Here is a 23,013-nt window from a genome sequence, read left to right on the forward strand (position 1 = left end):
GGGGCAGGGGGGACAGGGAGGGGGGACAGAACTGAAGTGGGGGCAGAGTGGGGGCGGGGCAGGGGCGGTTTTGCAGCACTCGGTCTCTAAAAGGTTTGCCATCTCTGGCCTAGGCTGTTTGCTGCTGGAATGTATATTCTAGTCATCTGTGGTTGGTCATGTTCAACCAGCTTGATATTGTTCTATTGCACTCATGATTGACTTTGGATTTCTGATGCAGAATTTAAGATTGTATCGAAACTGATACTCATAACTTGAGATGAAAGATCTCTCAAAAGAGTTTGAAAAGTCCTGATTTATATCAAGGAAGCTTCACACTGCTCCATTTATTTCAGAAGTCATATTAGTTTCGCATCCGGCATAGTTTTGCTGTGATTGAAACTTTTCATTAAAGCTACTGAATCTGGGGGTGAGGGAAAAAAATCAAAATCACCACTAAAACTAGAATCTTCTGTACATCTCTGTTGCTATCTAGTTCTTGTCTGGAGTTTTGCACTCCAGGTCTGGTCCCCCTACGTTAATATTATCGTATTTTCTTTGCTTCTATGATAAGAATAAGCTTTGGGATAGTCAGATAAAGAGATAAGTATAATTTTTGGATTTTTTTTAATCTAGGCTGTTGAGTAATAGTTTTACATAATATGTTAAAAAATAATCTGAACATCTGCTGACTGCTATTTTAGCTAAGAGCGGGTTTCAGAAAACATTCTCTGCAGTACAGATTTCACTAGGCAAATCTTAATTGAAACGTTAAAGGGGTGCTTATCAATATAATTGATAATGCAATACCATAGAATAGAGTTATTGTTGAACTACAACTCTCAATAATCCAAGATAGTATAGTTAGTTTGGGATTTGTAATTTATCTATATTTGGATGACATAGCATCCAATTCCAGTAGGCATTCTTTCTGTTATTTGAATCCCGATCTCCATGGCAAATTAATATCTTCCCATTCTATATTGCCACTACTCCTAAAATATCATGATCATCATTGACATAACTCATTGCAGATTAATTATTACTGATTTTTAAAATCATCCATCTCTCAACTGCATAATGCTATATCTTCCCCAAATTTCCAGATCCATGTTTATCTTTTAACAAAAAGAAATGGCAATTAATTTAGGCTCTTAAGTATTCAGACTAATTCTTTGCTTCTCTCTACACATTAAACACAATGTCTTACCGTGGAAAAGGTGGATAAAATTCACGAGGATATGTGAAAACTTACAAAGAATGTTCCCAGATCCCTGAAAGATGTGAGACTAGCTGAGGTTTGTGCATTTCACCCGTAGGACATTTATCTTTGGATTCCAGGAGACAAAGGACCCTATTTATACACTTACACAACACATGGCACATGAGAAAAAGAATGTTGCTCTCCATAGCACGCAGATTTTCCTAAAACAGTTCTATGCTTAAAGTTATTTAAAATTCACACCTCTTGCTGAACATGTTGTTAGCATCTATTTTTGTCTGTCAGGTGTTTTCTTGAGCCTTTGGAAATAACTTTTTGCCCATGCTTGTATAGTCAATTTCCCATGCAGCCACCTGTATGCCCCTTTTGGGGGGTGGGGGGTGGAAAGAGCTTTAAAATTGGAAAAAGCAATTTGAGGATAGGTGGACAGGCAGGTGGTGAATATTTTACCTCTCATCTAAGATGAGCTGCCTTTCCAGTATATATATGAAAAAAGAAGTGGAATGTACAAACATATAAAAATAAATTAGCATGAAGAATGCAGCGCTATCCATGCAGATGTTGAAGTAAACAGGACAGTCTTCTGATCAGGCAACGATGATGTTTCTCTTTAAGGGGTACAAGATTATCATTTTTATACATGTCTATTCTACAGTAAGCACCACTAAACTCAGAAAAGCTTCTTATAAAGTACAGGAGGCACATGGGACTGCCTCTATAATCCTGGGATTCTAAAATTGCAACTGCCAGCTTTCCTGCTACACTTGACTTTTTATATATTTTAAATAAGGGTTAATTAAAGATAGTAAGAAGGGGAGATATTGCAAAGCAAAGCACTATCTGCCACTGTAATTTTTATCTCTAATGGGGCCTAGGAGGGTTGTTAAACTTTTCATTTTCTTTAAAATACCAAACTGTCCAGTTTTGTTTTGTTTTTGTTTTGTTTAAAAAAAGCCAAACATTTCATTCTGATCCCCATTTGTGACATTACAGTACTAATTTTTTTGCCAAGCACCCTGCAGGTCTTCACGTTAACATGTATAACTTAACATGTATAATGAAATAAAATAATGTGCTGGTTTTAACTCCAGGGATATGGCAACACAAAAGTTGTAAATGTAGCTTTATAGTTGGCTTAACCATAGTGATTAAGAGTAATTAAGTCTGGAATGGCATTGATACAAAATTCCTAAATTTTTCATCCTAAGAAAGGCAATTCCTATTAACCCAATCCAGGCACAGAATTTAGAGATTATGAATTTCATAATCTAACTAACTAAAGTTAGTTAAACGGACATACCTTCATCAGGTTATTTGTCTTAAGCTGCCATGAGAGACTGTTGACCATAGAGAGTTTTGGCCCAGACAGAACCTACATCGGACATCTTTGGAGAAAGTATTAAGATACCATTCACTAATCTGTCAGCCTTCAGATAGTTAGGATTTTCTCCCTTTGAGGTCATGCTGGCTGGGGATTGATTGACTGACTGATTATGTATCATCAACTCTTAGCAACGACATAGAGAGGCCTTCTCCTGGATGATCTGTCCTCAAACCTTGCCTTTCAGGTCTTTCCTTTCTTTGGAAGGAAGTCCATCCACCTCTAACTTCGGCGATGCTTTTGAAAAACAACAAGCATTGGAAAAATTAGGTCTTTGAATTTTGAAAACTCCTGAATAAACTTTGTGGTTATGGAATAAAAGATCAAGTCTTTGTATAGACCAGGGGTAGGCAACCTTGGCTCTTTTATGATTCGTGGACTTCAACTCCCAGAATTCCTGAGCCAGCATGGCTGGCTCAGGAATTCTGGGAGTTGAAGTCCACGAGTCATAAAAGAGCCAAGGCTGCCTACCCCTGGTATAGACCAATAACTAGCTTGAGCCTAAGAACAGACAGTTCACACAGTGCAGTTTTCACTGCAATCTTTCCCAAGAGCAAAGAGGCAGCACAGCCTGGAATCTTTGGTATGTAGGAAGAGACCCAGGGTGGACCCTCCCTAATCTTTCACAGGGTATATATAATAGTTATGCAGATTTGTGCTTTAGTCTAGCAAGTTTCCTGTCTATAGGCAAGCAACAATAAAGAAACTGCTCTAGAGTAACTCCTGATGTCATTCTTGCTTTCTTGCACTTGACACACTGTGAAGTGTTTGAAAAAGTTTCCTCTAAAATGGATTAAATGGGAATTTAGTGGAGAACATTCATTTCAATGGCTATTAGTCACGATAGCTATATGATATCTTGGGTCTGAGTACAATACACTGTGTGTTTCCTTCTTGGTAGGAAACAAGACATTATTCCCCCCATGAAAGGCTGCTGACCTGATAGCCTATTAATGGGATTCTTGAAGTCACTGGGACAGGTAACAACTGAGTACGTTGAAAATCTTAGGGTGTTTTGAAATTTATGGCATCTTCAGTTGGGTAGCTTGGGCTTCACACACACACACACAAAAAAGAATATGCAGTCTATGGTTCCAATTTTACACCCAGCCCTTCAAAGCTTGCATGAAAAATCTCTCCGAAAGTTGCCTTTGAACCATCATATTTAATGCAACAGAAGATTATTAAACATAAGTAGCATGTTAGAACAGTTAATATTAGTAATTGTATTTAAGGTAAAATAAAATTATATTATATACTTATGTTTCATTTTGTCTAAGCTTCATCCATGCTGCACCCACGGCTTTCTAGAAAGCAATTCTCAGGACATCATGCTCAGGAATGAGCATGCCCATTGCAAGAAAGAAACGTGTCATATCATATCATAAAAGCCACCTTAGTTGAGTGCCCTCAAGCATTCTCTGATTCCACCTGCAAGCCACTGAAGTCGACAAGCCAGCCACAGGCTGGGTAAGCCAGTTGTATGTGGCATCCAAGAAGTCATTAAGCAATGGATTGTTGTTGTTTCTTGAGTTGCTTTCAGAAGGACAAAACCAGAATGCATTCTAGTTCAGTAGTCTAACCAGTTCACAGAGTCAGCAGGTGTGAGCAAATGACAATTTATGCTAAACCAGCAGGGCATATGAATATAGTCAGAACTTTAAATGTTTGTCTCTTTTCCCTTGAGAACTTTATTAGATACTTCCTTCACCAATGCAAGCTAACTTCATTTAAACAAAAACAACTGCATGAAAGTTTGGATGCATTGCACCTGGAGGGAGGTACTGATTGCAAAAAACATATGTATGAAAGATTGGAGGAGAGATCCAGAGAAAAATAGGAGACTAGGAGTAAAATACAAGGAACCGTAGAAGAAAACAAGTGGTGATAGCATCAGTCCAAGTGTTGCTCATACAACTGTTCCTAAGTCACTGTAATATAAGGGTGAAGATGTTGGAATAGGACTGGAGTGAACTGGGTTTTACTCTGCCCTCAGGCATAGAAGTTCATTTTGGCGTAGTCATGTTCCTTCAGGGTTTTTATTGTGTGACAAAAAAGATATGCGTGTTTGCGTGTGTGCAAGTGTGAGGACAGCAACTGAATAGTGGTATTCCAGCTTCAGGGGTTTTTTTACACAAAGGAGGACATAAAACAGACACACTAATAATCCACAAAAGACTACCATGAGAATAAATCTGAAGATACCAATTTCTCCAGAGTAATTTCAAGAATAGAATTTTGAAGAAAGTCTTGAATCTTCCATCTGGCAAATGAAAAACATCTAAATATCTGTAAAGGGAAAGGGAAGCCTCCAAAAAGATCTTGAGTAATGCAAAATAATGCAGCCTTTTCAAACCTGGAACTCTTCAGCTGTATTAGACCTGCGTCTTCCAGAATTCTTGTCTGTTTTTGGAAGACACCAACTTTGAGAAACGTTGCTGAAATGGAAGAATGAAATAAACTCCAGGAGAGTGTTTCCCTTCCCATCATCTTTAGGAAGCAACCAATCCTAATTTTTGTCTACAAATCTTTTTAGACCATAACTTTAAGTTACTTGGTATTTCTGGGACAAATCAAAGACAGAGTGGAGGTTACAAAAAACTTAGGAACCTTGCAAATCCAAAATTTATCCTACTCAACCTTAAACTTGCTTCCAACTTAACATATTGTGATTTTCCAAAGCCTGTAGAATCCCATGTGAATTTTTTTGTTCTGTTCCTTTCTTAGACCTCCTACATGCCCATGGTTGGGTAGACTTGTCCTGCTCAGTCTTCTATCTATTGCTTATCTTTAAACCACCTTCTGTGTTTCACAGAAAGCAAAAAGTTCCATTTTTGATTGATGGTTTATGTCTGCAAATCAGAAAATTACCTGGTGGCTGAATCCAACTTTGAAACAATATAATTGCTGAATTACAAAGGCATTGTTTTGCTAACTGTGCCATTGCATAAAAGGATTGTATGGGAGAGGTTTGCATACACTGTGCAAAGACCCAGCTCTTGGGAGGGGGGCTCTTATGTTTGGAGAGATGGAAGGAAGGAGAACAGAGGGAGCCCTTCAAAAAGGTGGATGGGCTTGGTTGCGATGGCAATGAATGTACCACTGAGAAACTTGAAAAAACAGGGTGAGTCTAGATTGTCATGGAAAAAAAAAATCTATGCATATGTTCCCTAAGAATGAAAACCAACTTGATGGCACATAATCAATCAATTTAGCAGGACAGGGTGAATTCTATTTATTTAAGCCTTTCAGCAAAGGGTCCACTTATCAGATGCCTTAAGGAGACCCTTATGCCATAACAAAAACACACACACACACACAGAAACAAGGGCTTTGTTGCACTTGGCATAAAAACTACTAAGCCTCCTCAGTGTGGGGTTCTCTGTTTTCATTGCAATTACTTGCCTTTGACATTTCCTGAAACTTGTAAAATCACAAGATCAGCATGAAAAGCATCATGTGCTGCTCAGCTACTTATTGAAAGAAGTCCATTGAGGTAGAAAAGGATTAGAAGCAGAGAGAAAGAGAAAGGGTTGTGCCAAACCAAATAGTTGGCAAGGCCAGGATTAGAAAGCAGATTATCCCAAACAATTAGCACTGCTTGGTTTGGGAGTAGAGAAACAAGGGGAAAACAGGGGAATGAAAGGAAAATTCTACCCAGAAGGGCTCAAGACATCCGTAAATAAAAAAGGTAAAAGGCAGAGATCTTGGAAAATATATATCGGAGAGAAATTAGAGTGATAAAGTGCATAATGTATGTAATTTATACTTGGAGCAGGGCTATGTTTATCGGAGCAGGAATGTTAAAACTATTAGGTATTGTAAACTATTGTTGTGATTCATGGAAAGGTTTCTTGCGTGATATACTTGGAAATATAATTGGAGGATTGGACACAATGCAGTTGTGCTCATTTATGTTTGTGAAGAGGGAGAAGCAGGAGATAGGAGGACAGAAATATGTGGATTGAAATAGATTGATTATATAAATATAAGAATGGCTGGGTGGATCTACAGCTTCTGCTTTCTCCGGGAATGATGAAAACAATGTTTAAACTTAAAGGATGTCATGGTTCCTTTGGATTTGCAACAAGTGTGTATGCATCTTTTTCTTCAAACCCCATGCTGGGGCTTATAGTGCATTGAGGCAAGAATTATTTTAAATGATCTAAAGTAACAACACTTTTAGTTACTGTTGTTCTGAATGTTGATATTGATAACTGTGCACTCTGGAAGAATGTTGCATTCTGCTCTCCCAAAAAAAAATTGAAATCAAGGATTCCTTTTTATTGGTGAAATAGGAGTTTATGGTATTAAACACATGAATTTTTACATCCCTTTTTTCCCTCCTGTATTTCAGAGCCTGTTTTCCTACAAAGAAATTAAGAGAATATCCCAAATACCTAGAGACACAACCTTAGAGCTTTGCTTTGGTGGGATCTGAAAGTTACTATGCATCTTGCAATACTGTTATTCCTCCTGTTGGAAGCAATTAATGCTCAGTTTCCCCGAGAATGTACCACAGTGGATGCGCTGATCCAAGGCGAATGTTGCCCAGACCTGTCTCCCGGAGTGGTTCCTGGTTCAGATCCCTGTGGCTCATCTTCTGGAAGAGGGCAGTGTGTACAAGTGATAGCAGATTCCCGACCCCATGGACCTCAATATATGCACGATGGTCGAGATGACCGTGAGCAGTGGCCTCTTCGTTTCTTCAACCGAACTTGTCGGTGCAACCACAATTTCTATGGATACAACTGTGGCTCATGTCGACCTGGCAGGACTGGTCCCACCTGTGACCAGCAGATTACTATAGGTAAGCACAATAGCAAGAAAGAGATCACATTCTTCTTTCTGTTCTACTTTTCGGATCCCTGGTGCTTCTTTCTTAGCCCTTCCACTAATAATGCTGATGTTTGAAGAATGACTTCATGAGGTACCTGCCTGATCATCTCAAATGACAAATGTATTGGCATGTATCTTTACATCTCTTGCTCACCCAAGCCTAAGTCTCTAAATCTAAAAGAAAAGCAGACTTTAAAAAAGAAAGAAAGAAAACAAATAAACCATAAGTAGATAATTGGGAAATGCATGGATGTTCATGACTGGATTGGCAGTCTAGTGCTAACTTGTTTCACAGTGATGTAGTGGACCTTCCAACTTCACACTCCTTCACTGTTAAAAAAAGGTGATGATGATCAGAACAAGAAGATCTGAGGGAGGAGGAATATAAAAATCAGAAAATATATATTTAGTTTGAAAGCTTCTTGTAGTAAGGTCACTAGACGGTATAAACAGCAGCCCTATAGCAATATATTTCTGTTCAGGCCATTAGGGATGATTCTAAATGAGGTTTTCTATGTTTGATTTCAAGAAATGGCTGTTCATTTGTTTTTCTAATGCTATCTGGAATTTGAATACTTCCCAAGACCAAGCATTCAGCAAGATGAAAGAATGTTAGCGCAATATTTAGTAAAAAGAAGACAATAATGGACGAATTTGAGACAATCTCCTCAAAAAACAGTAAAATAATTTGTTTTCAACAGCATTTTGTATTCTTGTTGAACAATAAAAATGACCCCTCTGAAACCCAGTATATGATTTCATCCAATAAATAAATACTTTGTGTTGAATCAGAAAACCGAGGAAGAAGTGAGAATTCAGGGCTTTTTTTTTAAGAACCTTCAGAGGTTACATTTGGTATGTTGGGAAATGCAGCAGATTATCTGGATTTCTTTTGGTCAACATTCAGGCTCGTATATAGGACAGAATCCACTTTCATTCATCCTGGTGGATGATCTTTTATCAGGACCTGGATAAGAGAACTGCATCCCTCCTGATCCTTTTGGATCTCTCAGCAGCTTTCAAGACCGTTGACCATGGTATTTTTCTGCAGCATCTATGAGAGTTATGGATTGCAGACACAGCTTTACTATGCTTCCACTCCTTCCTAAGTGGACAGTACCAGTTGGTTATGGGGAAGAAAAGTCATCCAGGCAACTATAGTTTGATACTCTCTGTGACAGAATGTACACTTGCAGCAACAGAGTGGGAAGGATTTTGCCAGCTTTCTCCCAAAAAGGCTTGGATCAAGAGTCATAAGTTGGATGGGGGAGGAAGGAAGAGGTTCAGGCTATCCACACCCTAGAATCTGTCAGGATATATTTAGGATCAAGCAAATAAAGGGTTGGACTCAATTGGATCTCATTATCTCATCTCTTGGCTTGGACCTGACGTCAATGTGTTAGACATCTAATAGACCGAATCTTGTCAAACTAAAGCTATAAATTTCTAAGGTATTAAATATAACCTGAGAGATTCTAGGGTGGGGTTGCCCCGAACCTCTTCCCTCCTCCCCTATCTAGCTCAGGACTTGATCCAGTCTCTTTCTAGAGCCGCCAAAATCCTCCCGCTCTGCTGCTGCAGTGCACATTCCATCACACTCTTCTATCTGTTCTTTAATATAGATATGAAGATGTTTGGAGAAGTCATTCACCAGTTTGGGTTGAAGAACCATCAGTATGCCAGCTATACATTTCTGTTCCCAACCAATCCAGGAATGGGGTGGAAGTACTAATTGGCTGCAGCCCAATAGAAATTGGATGGGTAGAAACTTGAGTTTGAATCCCTGCAAAACAGGCTTATTGTTTGTCCAGAAGACATCTGACCTTTTTCCTGCCCCAGTAATAATAAAGTGGGGAGATACTGTCCCTAAAATAAGAAAGCCACGACTAGGGATCCTTCTAAACGCCTAACTTCGCAGCTAATGCTAGATAGACAGTGGAGGCTGTAGCTAAAGAAAGCTTTGTCTAGCTTCAGCCCTTCCTGAATGAGGTCCTGACAGGTCCTTTATCATGTTGACTGAAATGTGTTTTCCATGGGATTGGAAAGTTGCAGCTGGAGCAGTTTGGGAAACTCTTGCTGGCAGGTGACAGCTATCCAAGTCAAAAACAGTGTTTTTGGGGTGCCACTGTAGTTTCCAATAAGCTTCTGAGAATAATTTGCATGGTGTCTGGGTAAGCTATTGCCTCCTGCTATGTGCATTAGTTGTCCCAAATGCTGTGTTGAGAGATTTTTCCCATGTGCAAATCTGGGAAATAAGAGCATTATATTTTTTACTTTATGAGTTATCTCTGTGAAATAGTTTCCTATCGGAGTTTCAGATGAAGTCTTTCGATGGTGGTCTTCAGAAGTGTAGTCACAACTGATCTCCTCCACAGAAATTGTAATGAAATTACCAAGATGTTATTAAGATTTTAATAAATTTAAATGTAGCCATTGGACATGGAAACCAAGATTAGGTGGTGATTTTATAGAGAGAGCGACTGTGATGGAGATATATTGTTTTAACTGTTTTTATTAACTCTATGGAAGATCCCCAAAGAAATACATAAAGCAGCTACATCTTACCAATATAGAGTAAAAAAATTGTTTCTAGATTGCAATGTGCATGCAAGATTTGCAGTGGCGTTTTTTTAATGGCCTAGGTACCAGCCTCGTTTGTTTGTTTAAGTGAAGGTAAAATGTCAATTACTATAACTTTCCCTTACTAGAAACTTCATTCCAAATAGGCAGTGTGGGAGAGTTTCTAAAAATTGTAACTAGTGAATGACGATAATGAAGATGTGTTTTTCATCATGCAGTGGGGATGCATTTTCTGTTGCAATGCAGCGCTAAATCTTGGTGCATCCTCTACTTCCGGAAAAAGTCTGAATTTATCATGCATTCATTCCACCCAGTTAACCTTCAGTAAGATGGGTGGCCAATGAATCTGATAAATAAATAAATTCATCAAGGGGCAATTTACCTACATCCACATTTATTCAGGTTCAAGGGGCATATTAATTGATAAGCCAATTCAAGTTATGAAATGAAATGTAGAATCCAGAACCCTCTTATAATTGATGAGCTTCATTAAATACATTTTTTTTTAAATTCACGAGATGATGTTAACCTATGTATCTGAAGAATGGCTCATATATCTCCTTTTGCTTCATAAATGGTATACCAAATCAAAAGCAACTGCATTAATAAAATGACCTATATGCACAAGGTATTTCCTCTGTTTGCAGTGAGGGGGTGAGGAGGTAATATATTGATTTAAAACTTTTTATTATACCATAGAAAATCTGAAAGTTTTCATCAAAAGGGTATTCCAATTCTCAGCTGCCAAAATAGTCACATTATTTATAGAAGTAAAAAGGTAAAAGGTAAAAAACCTGTGGATTTTACCCCCTAGTCATTGCCGACTATGAGGGGCAGCGTTCATCTCCGTTTCAAGGCCATTGAGCCAGCGCTGTCAAAAACATTTCCATAGTCATGAGGCCAGCATGGCGTCACAGAGCGCTGTTACCTTCCCACCGAAGTGGTACTTATTTATCTACTTGCATTTGCATGCTTTCGAACTATAGAAGCTATAGAAGCCTTCCTTAGAATCTTTGGCTTTATAATTTACAAACTAAATTGAATTAAATTATATAATAGCCTATACTTCTGTGTAGTCCCAATTCTGGTTTTATATTTTATTTCAAAATATTTAAGTATTTTTATCCATCTTCTCTAGGTACAACACCTTGTTGAAACTTAATTTGATTTGAGATCTTTTTTTAACCAGGTTATTGATAAGCATGTATTTTCAGTCTTCTATTCATGTTATCACTGTTCCTTTAATATGGCTTTAATTCTATTTCCTTGATCTCCAGTTAGACAAAATCTTCTGGACTTTAGTAGTGAAGAAAGGAGAGAATTTCTAAGAGTCTTACAGCAAGCCAAAACAACAACACACCCTGACTTTATGATCGCAACTAGGAGACATGAGGAGATCTTGGGTCCTGATGGCAATATTCCACAATTTGAAAATGTGTCCATTTATAACTATTTTGTGTGGTCTCATTATTACTCGGTCAGAAAAACTTATCTTGGGCCTGGACAACGAAGTTTTGATGGAGTAGATTTCTCCCATGAAGGACCAGCATTTCTCACCTGGCACAGATATCACCTGCTACAATTGGAAAGAGATATTCAGGTAAATTATTTTTATTTATATTGCCTAGTATCAGATCAAAGAACAGGCAAGCCCCGCCTCATTTTCAGTTAAGAGTGATGATGTTCCCTTGCCTAAAAGAAGCTACTGGAAAAGCTACTGTAGATCTGGGGTGTTCAACCTTGGCAGCTTTAAGACTTGCGGACTTCACCCAGAATTCATGGCTGGCTGAGAAATTCTGGGAGTTGAAGTCCAAAAGTCTTAAAGTTGCCAAGGATGGACACCCCGGCTATAAATAATTAATATTGGGTGGTTTAGGCAACCTGCTGTTTGACAATTGTTTAAATATAAAATCATTCAAAACTCCCATAACCATATACATATACTGAAAAAGTCAGATTAGTTAGTTTTAGTTCAAAACATTTGAAAAGCACCAGGGACCTATCCAGGCTGCAGATACCCTGAGTATACAAGACCACTCCCGATGGATGGAAATAGGATATTTTTTTTCACACAAATGTCTCTTATTAGAATGAGAAGTATCATATTCAGAGCCATATATTCAAAGTTCCAACTTCATTATGGTGGTCTGCTAGAGAAGGAACTGCCAAGAATGATTTGCATTTCCCTGTGAATTGTGTGGTTCTGTCTGCAACACAGCATGGCTCATCCTGAATCCCATATTCTATCCACCAGGATATGCTGCAGGATCCTTCTTTTGCCCTTCCTTATTGGAACTTTGCCACAGGTAGGAACAGCTGTGACATCTGTACAGATGATCTCATGGGATCCAGAAGCAGCTTTGATGACTCTCTTCTCAGCCCCAACTCAATCTTCTCCCAGTGGCGCATCTTGTGTGAGGCTATTGAAGACTACGATGTATTGGGAACCATTTGCAACAGTAAGCCTAGATTTGTAGTGCTATTTAGCTGTTATCACAGTTTCCTTAAGACTAATAAAGATATCAGATATGGAACCTAGCAAGCTTAATTGTATCTTTACCTCAAATTGCACGCATACACCCAAAACGTTACATATTTCATTCAGAGGACATGAACACTTTTTATCATTGATCAAGATCACTGTCATGTGAAACACTTCCAGTTTTGGATGTTGAGGAACATTCTGCTTTCTTCCAAATATATGCCTAGTCTAATGAAGGGAAGAACTAGGAGTGACATGATAGCAGTGTTCCAATATTTGAGGGGCTGTCACAGAGAGGAGGGACTCAACTATTCTCCAAAGCACCCAAAGAAGTAACAGGTGAAAATATATCAAAGAGAGATTCAATCTAGAACTAAGGAGAAAATTCCTGAAAATGAGAACAATTAATCAGTGGAACTGCTTGCCTCCAGAAGTTGTGGGTGCTCCATCATGAGAGTTTTTTTTAAATATGAGATTAGATAGCCATTTATCCAGAATGATATAGGATCTCCTGTTTAAGCAGGTGATTGGACTAGATAGAAGATCTCCAAGGTACCTTCCAACTCTGTTGTTCTGTATTCTCTAAATTTCTCCTTAAGCTGCAAACAATGAGATGTTTGGCAAGCTGCATTCCATTACCCTGGTTAAGCTACTTTTGGCCTTGCTTTTCTTGTATAAGGATCTAAAGATAAATAGAATCAGGTCATGCAACCCATCACCCAGCAAGGAGAAAAAAGTTTCTTTGATCTGTACAGAAACATAGACTACATGCCCCCTAAGGTCTGGCTTCTCTTAAAGTATATTTAATCTAACAATTTTTGTCACTTTATTTATGTGGCTGCTTCAATGTTTAGAACAGAGGAAGTCCTTAGTCAGTGACTCCATTTTTAATATTTTTCCTCAACAACCAAGACCTGTAGAAGGTGAAGTAATTATATCATTATATTACAAGTTATATATTTCTGATTATATATTTATGACTTTTGCTTGGTTGGGGGTTTTTTGGGGTGGTGGTAACCTTTTATTTTGTTTGTCTCAATTTGCAAGAAATCTCACTTCTAATTTTTATCTATTTATTTTGGTGATTTGCTCTTGAGTTCTTGAACAAACTCAGGGGATTCCAAGATCCTGAAAAAAGAGCTTATGGGTTGCAGGCAGATCCATATTGCATAGCCCTAGTTTCAATTAAAAAAAAGTAGACATCTAACAGCTCAGCAATTCTCATCCCATTTTGTAAAGCCTTCCTTTCCTAACAGAATAAGCATATGGCAAATATTATTTAAAGTATTTTGTATTGAGTATTCTGTAAAACAATATTATAATGTCAGATAACATTATTTTTGCCATATTGAGAAGATGAGAGAAAGTAGTGGCTTGCAAAGCCAGTCTATGGGTATCTTAACAGATGTTAATCATTCTTATTTCCAGGAAGACTGTCTCAGTAAATTTGAATAGTTATGTATGCATGTATGTATGCATATATGTATGTGTGTATATGATTGTCGCTCAAGGCAGAATGTCTAGCTTTTTTCTGGGACACATTGGTTTGAGATCCACATTGGAGGTCCCAGTTCAAAAACATGGTTCTTCCCTGTGTTAATTTTTTCCCTACTATTTCATTAAAAGTTACAATTTTGCAACAACATTTTGCAGAGGCTATATGTGTTGTGTACAAGAGGTTGAGGGAGACAAATGGGTCTCTAGCACAATGTTTCTCAACCTTGGCAACTTTAAGATGGGTGGACTTTAACTCCCAGAATTCAGTTGAAGTCCATCCTCCTTAAAATTGCCAAGGCTGAGAAACATTGCCCTAGTGCAGGGGTCTTCAAACTTGGCCTTTTTATGACTTGTGGACTTCAACTCCCAGAATTCCTCAGCCAGCCACTCTGGCTGAGGAATTCTGGGAGTTGAAGTCCACAAGTCATAAAAGGGCCAAGTTTGAAGACCCCTGACCTAGTGTCTCAGCATTACATCTGTAATCTAAGCCATTGATTTAATTAATGGCAGAGGCAAAAATTAAATAAGAATCTTTCTGACTCAATGTCTTAAAAGTAGGTCTTAATATCACAATGATCTATTACCCTTTATATAAGCCGAAATGATATTGCTGTCACCCTCCTTCTACTACCATACAAGAGCCCCAAAGTAGCAGAGAAAGAGATCTATTCAGACTAATGTTTTGTGTTTAAGTGATTCAATTTACCCTCTTCAAACTTACATAAACACCAATATACCTTGTATATATCAATAGCTGCACATTTGGAATTTTCTAGTTTAATTCACAGCTCAAAATATCTACACCAAAAATATACATATTGGGAAACAATGTATATGCAAATTAATACCATTTATTTCATTTTATTTTTATCCAGCCTGCTTTGGGGAAAACGAACGCATAAATAGAGTAAAATAAAGTTCCAGTTAGGGAGAAAACATAACAATTGAGCACAAGCAGATCATGTATAAATCACCTATATATTTTCGGTATTTAGCATATGATAAGTTACCTTTGGAAAAATAAAAGGAATTCAGCAGGTTAGGTAGTGACATGCAACATTAACTGTGAATAGTTCTTAGCTAAAAAGGAAGAATATGGGATTTTTTCCCCCTAAAATGCCTTCCCTGCATTATTTCTTAGATTATGAGATTAACCTGATAATCCATTAAATCTTATTCCCCCTGCCTCATGCCCATGTTTTGTTTTTGGTTTTTTTCAAATGTCAGGCACAGAAGGTGGTCCAATTAGACGCAATCCAGCTGGAAATGTAGCCCGTCCCATGGTGCAGCGCCTTCCAGAGCCTCAGGATGTTGCTCTTTGCTTAGAAGTCGGATTCTTTGACACACCTCCGTTCTACTCCAATTCAGCAGACAGTTTCCGTAACAGCGTAGAAGGCAAGTCACTCCAAAGGAAACAAATAAACAAACTCTTGAAGCCAAAGGTGAAATCCACCACACTCCTAACCCACACTGAAGTGGGTAAAAACTGTTCAAATCCTTTTGTGGGAAAAGAAATGGTTTAGGACAGGGATAGGCAACCTTGGCTTTTTTATGACTCGTGGACTTCAACTCCCAGAATTCCTGAGCCAGCCATGCTGGCTCGGGAATACTGAAAGTTGAAGTCCACGAATCATAAAAGAGCCAAGGTTGCCTACCCCTGGTTTAGGAAATCCTCCCCAAGTTTCATTATCTGATTTTCCAAGTCTGGAAACAAATAGGATGAGGGGAACTCTTTTATTGAATTCAGTGGGTTTTCTCAAAATCAGTAACCCTGCCAGTTATTGGCGAAATTAAAGCAAATGTTGGTCTTATCAACATCAGCAGTAATACTATTTGAAGCTAAGACTTACAGTACTTTGTCCAGAGAATGATTTTTTTATTATTATTAAACACTTCAAAGCATAGCATATTCTTGATTTTATTAAAAGCAGTGATATTCTCAAAATGTCCATCTCTCTGCATATTATATTATACCTATACATGTTAGGCAGCACATAGGCAGAGGAATATAGGTCATAGCAAATGTCTTACCCATCATTAGATCATGATTTATCAAGCCTCAGGGTAGCCCATCCCTGAGAGATCCAGGGTCAAATGGAAACTCCCAACTTTCTGGTGGGCCCAGGAAACCATTTTGAGATGTCTCTGGAAAATGAAAGGCTAAAATTGGAGGATGGGGTGGGATTAAAGGTGGAAATGAGATACGGAGACCTTTGAGATACAAGCTGCTAGAATTCCTATCCTTTAAGTTACACACACACATGTGCACACACACACTCCATTTCAGAAAATAGGCCCAAAATAGTCCTCAGGGTTACTTTGATGTGAGAATAGGAACATGAAGTTTTAGGGAGATAAACTACTACTGTTGCTATCCTTCAAACCCTGTTAAGACTTGAAAACCCCTTTGAAATGCTGCTGCTGAAATTCTGCTATTTTGCCACCAGGTTTTGGTAATATAATCTTAGTTTTATAGCAGGCATCATTTTTTATTGTGCAAAGTGGACTTTACTAATGTACAAAAAGCATTCTAAATAAAATTAGCATGACCTTTCCCAATTCATTAAATTAAGTGGCTCCGCCGATCAACTTTGATTTAATTAAATATATTGACCGAATACAGTTAAATATAATATGGGCCCAACTGGACAAATTATTTACACAGGCCCAGTTTAGGTGGTATAGCTATCCTTATATTAAGATATGGAGGCAAGTCAGAAAAGAACCACCGACAGCAAACAATTCAGAAACCCAATTCAGCAGAAGAAATACAGGTAGTCCTCATTTACTGACTGCCTCATTTAACAACACTGACTTTTTGTCTCAGAGGAAAATTATCATGGTTAATCTAAATCATCATAACAGACATGTCCACAGGTATTTTTACTTGTATCACATTTGGAGATACAATATTACAGCTTAATATCTGACATGATCAAATGGCTCAATACATTTCACCTACAAGACTGAACGGTGAAAATATATAATCCCGTACCCTATTTCAATTGATGAGAATGTCATCTTGTCCTCAACCTTAAAAAAAAAATAAGTATATCTGGGAAATAATTGGTTGTATCATCTTTCCTTATGTTATTGCATATTTAGAATAATATATTTTGGTACAACCAAGTTGGCTTCTGCAGTTAAGGTGTACCAACACCTGATAGGAGAGTGTGAACTCCCAATTATTAGTTAAGTATGCAGGTTCTGGCATTTTGCTTAATTGCTTTGTATTTACTAGCATTGAACAACATGGATATTTTATGCAAGCAAAATTAACAGAGTTTTTTTCTTTTCTTTTCTTTTTTCTTTTTTGCCGAGACATGGCAAACATCAGAACATCAATAGCAAATGGAGGAGAGGTGGAAAAGAAAAGGGCTGAGAAAAATTAACACAAAGTTATTTATGTGGATTTAAATTTGGCCACAGGCACTTCAGTTGAGTTGAGCATTTTTTATATATATGTATCTGGTACTGACTATTTTTTGGTCTCCTATAAAAACTCTTGAGCTCCTGATGAGAGTGAGCAGGGGAATATTTCTCTCTCTTTCTCTCTTTTACTCGCTCAGATTTTGATGAAGGCTAAAAACATAGTCAGCACCAGATACATATTTAAAGACAGAGTTTTAAGAATGAGAAATATCCCAGAACCTAGACAGGGCTGTTCCACAAGTGTGTTAAAAAAAAAAAGCATAGTAATATTGCAAGAATGAATTTGCAAGGAATTAATATACAGGATGCTAAATACACTATACTAAATACTTAATTTTATTCACTCCAGCCACCTAACTTCATCCTATCATTAGGCTGAATAACAATCGAGATTCATACATCCCAAGAATCTAGAATGTTGGAACAGTTGGGTTTTTCAGAAGCCCAAAGTCACTTCACACATGGAGAACTGAAAAAAATATCTTCTTCCCTGGAGAGCAGAGGAGCACCCACATTTATTAAATGCATACAGAGATTTCAAGTATATTATTGCCAATTTGATACAAAGTAATTGTTTTATTCAAGGATGGAAAGCACATTCTCCCTCTTCCCTCCCTCTTCACTTTCCGTGTCTTCCACCTCATTTAGTGCAACAAACATCTGAGCCCAGCATATTGTAATATGTTGCTAAAAATCACTGATCTCAAGTTTATCTGTTCTTGGGAAACAAGAAGTTATGTCAGGGCTATGGGATGATCCGTTTTATATACATACATATAGCAATGCAATTTCTGCGGAGAAAATCAAGACAGTTTTCTGATGTTATGTTAGGCAGGATTGTGCTTAGCTAGGACAGGCAAGAGTTCCAGAATTGCTTCTCAATTGTTCCTCTTCTTTATTTCTATGTCCAGGCTACAGCAATCCTTCGGGAAAGTATGATCCAGCAGTGCGAAGCCTTCACAATCTGGCTCATCTCTTTTTGAATGGAACTGGAGGGCAAACTCATTTATCCCCAAATGACCCCATTTTTGTCCTCCTCCACACGTTTACAGATGCTGTTTTTGATGAATGGCTGAGAAGGCATAATCCTGGTGAGATGTCTGGATTTATGATATTCCTCTGTATAAAATCCGAGGTACAATCCATACCCAATACAAATGCTTGAGATAAATTAAAGAAGATGCTAAGATCCCATCGCAGCAAGGCAACCAAATGCAATATCATCCTTTCTCTCTTCTTACTAGAAGCAGAATAAAATCTAGTCCCCAAAAGGAATTACTATATATACTGTTGATAAAGGATAAACCATACCAGAAGAGCTTATGGTCTTCTGGTATGGTTTATCCTTTATCAACAGTATATACAGTAATTTCCTTGCATCAGCAGATCCAAGAAACAGAAATACTAACCTTTTTTTTAATCTCCTAACTTCACGAATGTGTATCTGTTTTTCCATCTCCCAAAAGAAAAGCAAAACAATACACACTCTGTTGTAGTGTATACATTTGAAGGTAATCTTTAAAAAAAAATCTTATGGCAACACTCTCTGTGTGTTTTAATAGCAAGTCAAATGGCATTTCTTAAGATTCATATGACTGTTCATTGCTGCAGGAGAATTCCTTAAGTTCATGCCATGCTTTGCTGAGCAAAAACAGCCAAAAGGAAGTGGCACGGTAGAAGTTAAATGGTTCTTTGTGAGTCTTGCAGAATAAAAAAATGATAATAAAAAGAAAATTGTAGAGACTGTACCATGAGAGCAACAGCTTTCAAATGCACTGAAAGATAGGAAGGCATGATAAGTCTCACAAGATTATGTCAGCAGAAAATTAATACAGTAGTTGACTAAGAACTTGCTCAGTTTATTCATTGCATCCATGATCAGCGTCCAAGCTTGAATATTCAGATGAATAAATTTTCAGCTTCCATGAAGCAAAAGTGACACTTTGTGAATATCACAAATATTCACAAGCCGTTGTAGCGCAAGTGGTTAGAATGCAGTATTGCAGGCTACTTCTGCTGCCTGCCGGCTGCCTGCAGTTTGCCAGTTTGATCCTGACGGGGCTCAAGGTTGACTCAACCTTCCATCCTTCTGAGGTCAGTAAAATGAGGACCCAGATTGTTGGGGGCAATAAGCTGACTCTGTAAACTGCTTAGAAAGGGCTGTGAAAAGCACTGTGAAGCAGTATATGAGTGCTATTGCTAGTCATGAGTGGGGAAAATTCCTTAAAACAAGAATAACAACCTGGATTTCAACTCCCATCAGTCTCAGTCTTCATGGTCATTGTCAAGGAGTTGTGGAATTGTTACTCAAAGCATCTGGAGTACATCCGATAGACCATCCTTATTTTAGAATGGGTTCTAGAATACTTTTCAATACAAAAATTCTATGGAAGGTTCACAGGGATACTCCAAAGTATAAGTTCAGATTTTCAGATGCTTTAAGGCACCTGAATGGTTTAGAAATACACACACACACACACACACACACACACACACACACAATTGCAAATCTTTGATTCACTCAACGAACAACATTATTATAGAATACTGATTGGTCCTATCTGTGAATCTATTCTAAGCTTTGCGAGGTTTGGCAGTTAGGTGAACATTATGTTTGGTCCCATAGTCAGCTTTTTAAAACTGGACTGGGCATTTTTGTCGATTTATCAAGTCCTTCCCAAAGGCCTGAGATAGGCAGATACTGCTGTTTAATCTAACATTTAGTATTGTTTTATCTGCCACGAATAATGTCAAACCTGAAAACCTATTTAAATATTTAATTCCAAGTTCTCAAATTTTAATAATTACTTCCTTTTCTTTAGATAACTCAACATACCCACTAGAAAATGCCCCCATTGGACACAACAGACAGTACAATATGGTACCATTTTGGCCTCCTGTAACCAACGATGAGATGTTTGTTACAGCACCAGAAAACCTGGGCTACAGTTATGAAGTTCAGTGGCCATGTAAGTTATGTAATCTTTTCTTTTCATCATGCAGCACATTTTTTTTTCACTTAGATCAAAAGAAAATGTACTATTTGCAGATATATCATGTGCAAAATAACCATAATGGGTTGTATTGATTTTTGCAGCTGCTTTGACTTGTTTGAACCATTAAATACTAATCAGGCTAAGCATCAAATACATGGTTTTTAAAATTGGAATATCTTGGTTGATCTGTTTAAGAAAAAATATTTGATAAATGGTGAATGCTCCTTTTTAGAATCAGCAAAATACAGCAAATAAATCTACAAGACAAATCAATTAAAAATTGCAATGTCTTGATATGACAAACAGCCCGATTTTTAATGACGAAGAACAAATTTTCTGAGTTGACTACATGATATTTTCTAGTAATGTTACCAAAAGCTTTTGTTTCATTTCATGCGTTTATATTTCAGAGTAAACAGCTCAAGGTTTGAACTGAATTCAGACTCTTATAGGATGCATTCCATCAATTCAGTATTTCAATTGGCTAAAAAAAAGAAAGAATGGTTTTGGGAACTGGGCAGCTTAGAAATGCTTAGAAACAAACAACACATAAAGCCTATAATTTTAGATCTATGGCAATTTAAGGGGACATTTTTTAAAAATAGCTGTTTCTAGAGGGATAGGGCTGCAGTCAATAAGATTCTGAAATTATTGGAATAAGGTTAATTTCCACATTGTCTAAAAATAAATTCCCAAATGGGTTAACCAGCATACAAAACTGAGACTCTCTTTATGTTTTTCCCCATTTCTTTCAGCTCCAGCTCTCCGTGTGACTGAAATCATAACGATTGCAATAGTTGCTGCTTTGATCCTGGTTGCAATTATATTTGCGGCTGCCTCTTGTATTGTATATTCCAAGAGACAGGAGGAACATCAGCCACTTCTCACAGATCATCATCTGACCTATTCAGATGATTATGACAGCATTCCAACCCCGAGGCAATCAAATGTGTGAAGATAAGTGACTTATCTGCATTTGATGGCATCTATTGTGTCTGATGCAAGCTTTCAAGAAAGCACATTTCAGAGTGAGAAAAATCTTCCTTTATCTAATATTTATATCTCAAATCCATATTCTTTCTTAGACCGGTTCAACGTTTCTACTGATTTCACCCACTTCAATCCTGTTCTATCTACAGTATGTTCACATTATAAAAGACTAACAATGAATATTTTACAGAAGTTAAAGTAGTTATTAAGTATGTATTAACTGCTTTTATGTGGAAGATGGTGCAAAAATTAAGTTTATGCTGATCTTGTTCTGAGAACCAGTTTGATGTAGTGGTGAAAGCATCTGGCTAGAAAGCATCTGAGTTCTAATCCCAATTTAGGTATTAAGTTAGCTGGCTGACCTTCGTCAGTCACTGTCTCTTAGCCCTAGGAAGAAGGCAATGGCAAACCACTTCTGAAAACCTTGCCAAGAAAACTTCAGAGAAGCAGTCTCTGAATTGGACATGATTGAACAGAAGGAAAAAAAAAACTTGTGATAAGATATCACAAAATGCTACTAGCACCAAGGAAAAAGCTGTCCTGTTTTTTAGGATTCAGTCACCAGCTAGTCTGTCTCTGTACACCTCAATAGCAAGCTAATTCTAGTATCTCAGCAGCCTATAACTATGTGTTTTTCTGAAACTAAGTTTATATTGAGGTATGCCCAAATAAGGCTCTAAGCATTTTTGGGAAAAATTCCCTCAAAGAGATATTAATATTGTAACTCCTGAATCCCAAAGATCCATCCATATCCATCCATCCATCCAGGTTAGGCATTTGTCCAATCCACTGATGATATCAAAGAAGATCCTCTCAACCTCCTCAGGCTGAACAAGATCCCTCTGTAAGAGGTTACCTCACTCATCATGCTAGATCATGCCCAACTGACATTCAATCCAACCAAACACAAATGACTAAATCTGAAAAGGAACTGGAAAACATTATCTTTGCAGTCTGCTAGAGCAGAGGTCCTCAACCCCTTGGGCCACAGCTCACTATCGGGCTGCAGACTGTTCGAAACTGGGCTATACAAATGGAGCTTTGCACATGAGCACTCTCTGTTCGTGCAAGTAGAGCTTTACATACGAGCACAAGCGCTCTCTGTTCAAGCGACCTCCACTCGTACAACTGGAGCTTTGCATGTGAGAATAAGTGCCAGCCGCTCATACCAGTGGAGCTGTGTGTGCATGCATGTGTGTGCATGCCACACACATACACACACACACACACACACACACACACAGGCTTGGCCGGGCACCAAGCTGGAAAGGTTGGTGTGCTAAAGTATATCTTGCCTTTCCTTCCGTAACAGATCTAAGTAATTCTGAGCAGGTTCATTGGACAAAGATCTACAGATGCAATAAGAATGCAGAACTATTCATACTTTGCCATTCTCATCTTGACAGTGGAGGCCCAAATCTGGATTCATTCATATTCACTCCAGGATTCCTTTGCCAATATTGTTCCAGGCAAATATATAGTGGCTTTATTTTCCAAATTGCCTCAGTAAATCAAAGGCATCCCCCTTCCCCAAGGATAAGCAACTGTAGAGAGCACATGGGAGCAATCTTGTCCAATGCCCTAATCATTTCTATACAGGTCCTAACTGTGGTGA

At 37.9% G+C, this 23,013-nt stretch overlaps 1 protein-coding gene across 1 annotated transcript; it reads left to right on the forward strand.

Annotated features, from left to right (window-relative positions):
* The first annotated feature begins 7,031 nt into the window (after nucleotides 1-7,031).
* On the forward strand, nucleotides 7,032-21,363 carry TYRP1 (tyrosinase related protein 1). The gene is made up of 7 exons (XM_015816818.1): nucleotides 7,032-7,392; nucleotides 11,279-11,601; nucleotides 12,256-12,460; nucleotides 15,208-15,375; nucleotides 18,324-18,503; nucleotides 20,235-20,381; nucleotides 21,164-21,363. Exons 1-7 carry the CDS (start codon nucleotides 7,032-7,034, stop codon nucleotides 21,361-21,363), a joined length of 1,584 nt encoding a protein of 527 aa, XP_015672304.1.
* Nucleotides 21,364-23,013: the final 1,650 nt, after the last annotated feature.

Source organism: Protobothrops mucrosquamatus, unplaced genomic scaffold, assembly GCF_001527695.2.
Source record: "Protobothrops mucrosquamatus isolate PMUCROS unplaced genomic scaffold, P.Mucros_1.0 scaffold504, whole genome shotgun sequence".
NCBI lineage: Eukaryota > Metazoa > Chordata > Lepidosauria > Squamata > Viperidae > Protobothrops > Protobothrops mucrosquamatus.

Excerpts from the sequence above, each read along its gene's own strand:
- TYRP1 (XM_015816818.1), top strand. The coding sequence starts at position 7,032 with ATGCATCTTGCAATACTGTTATTCCTCCTGTTGGAAGCAATTAATGCT. Across the intron at positions 7,393-11,278 it reads TGACCAGCAGATTACTATAG|TTAGACAAAATCTTCTGGAC; the intron begins GTAAGCACAATA and ends CTTGATCTCCAG. Across the intron at positions 15,376-18,323 it reads TTTCCGTAACAGCGTAGAAG|GCTACAGCAATCCTTCGGGA; the intron begins GCAAGTCACTCC and ends TTCTATGTCCAG.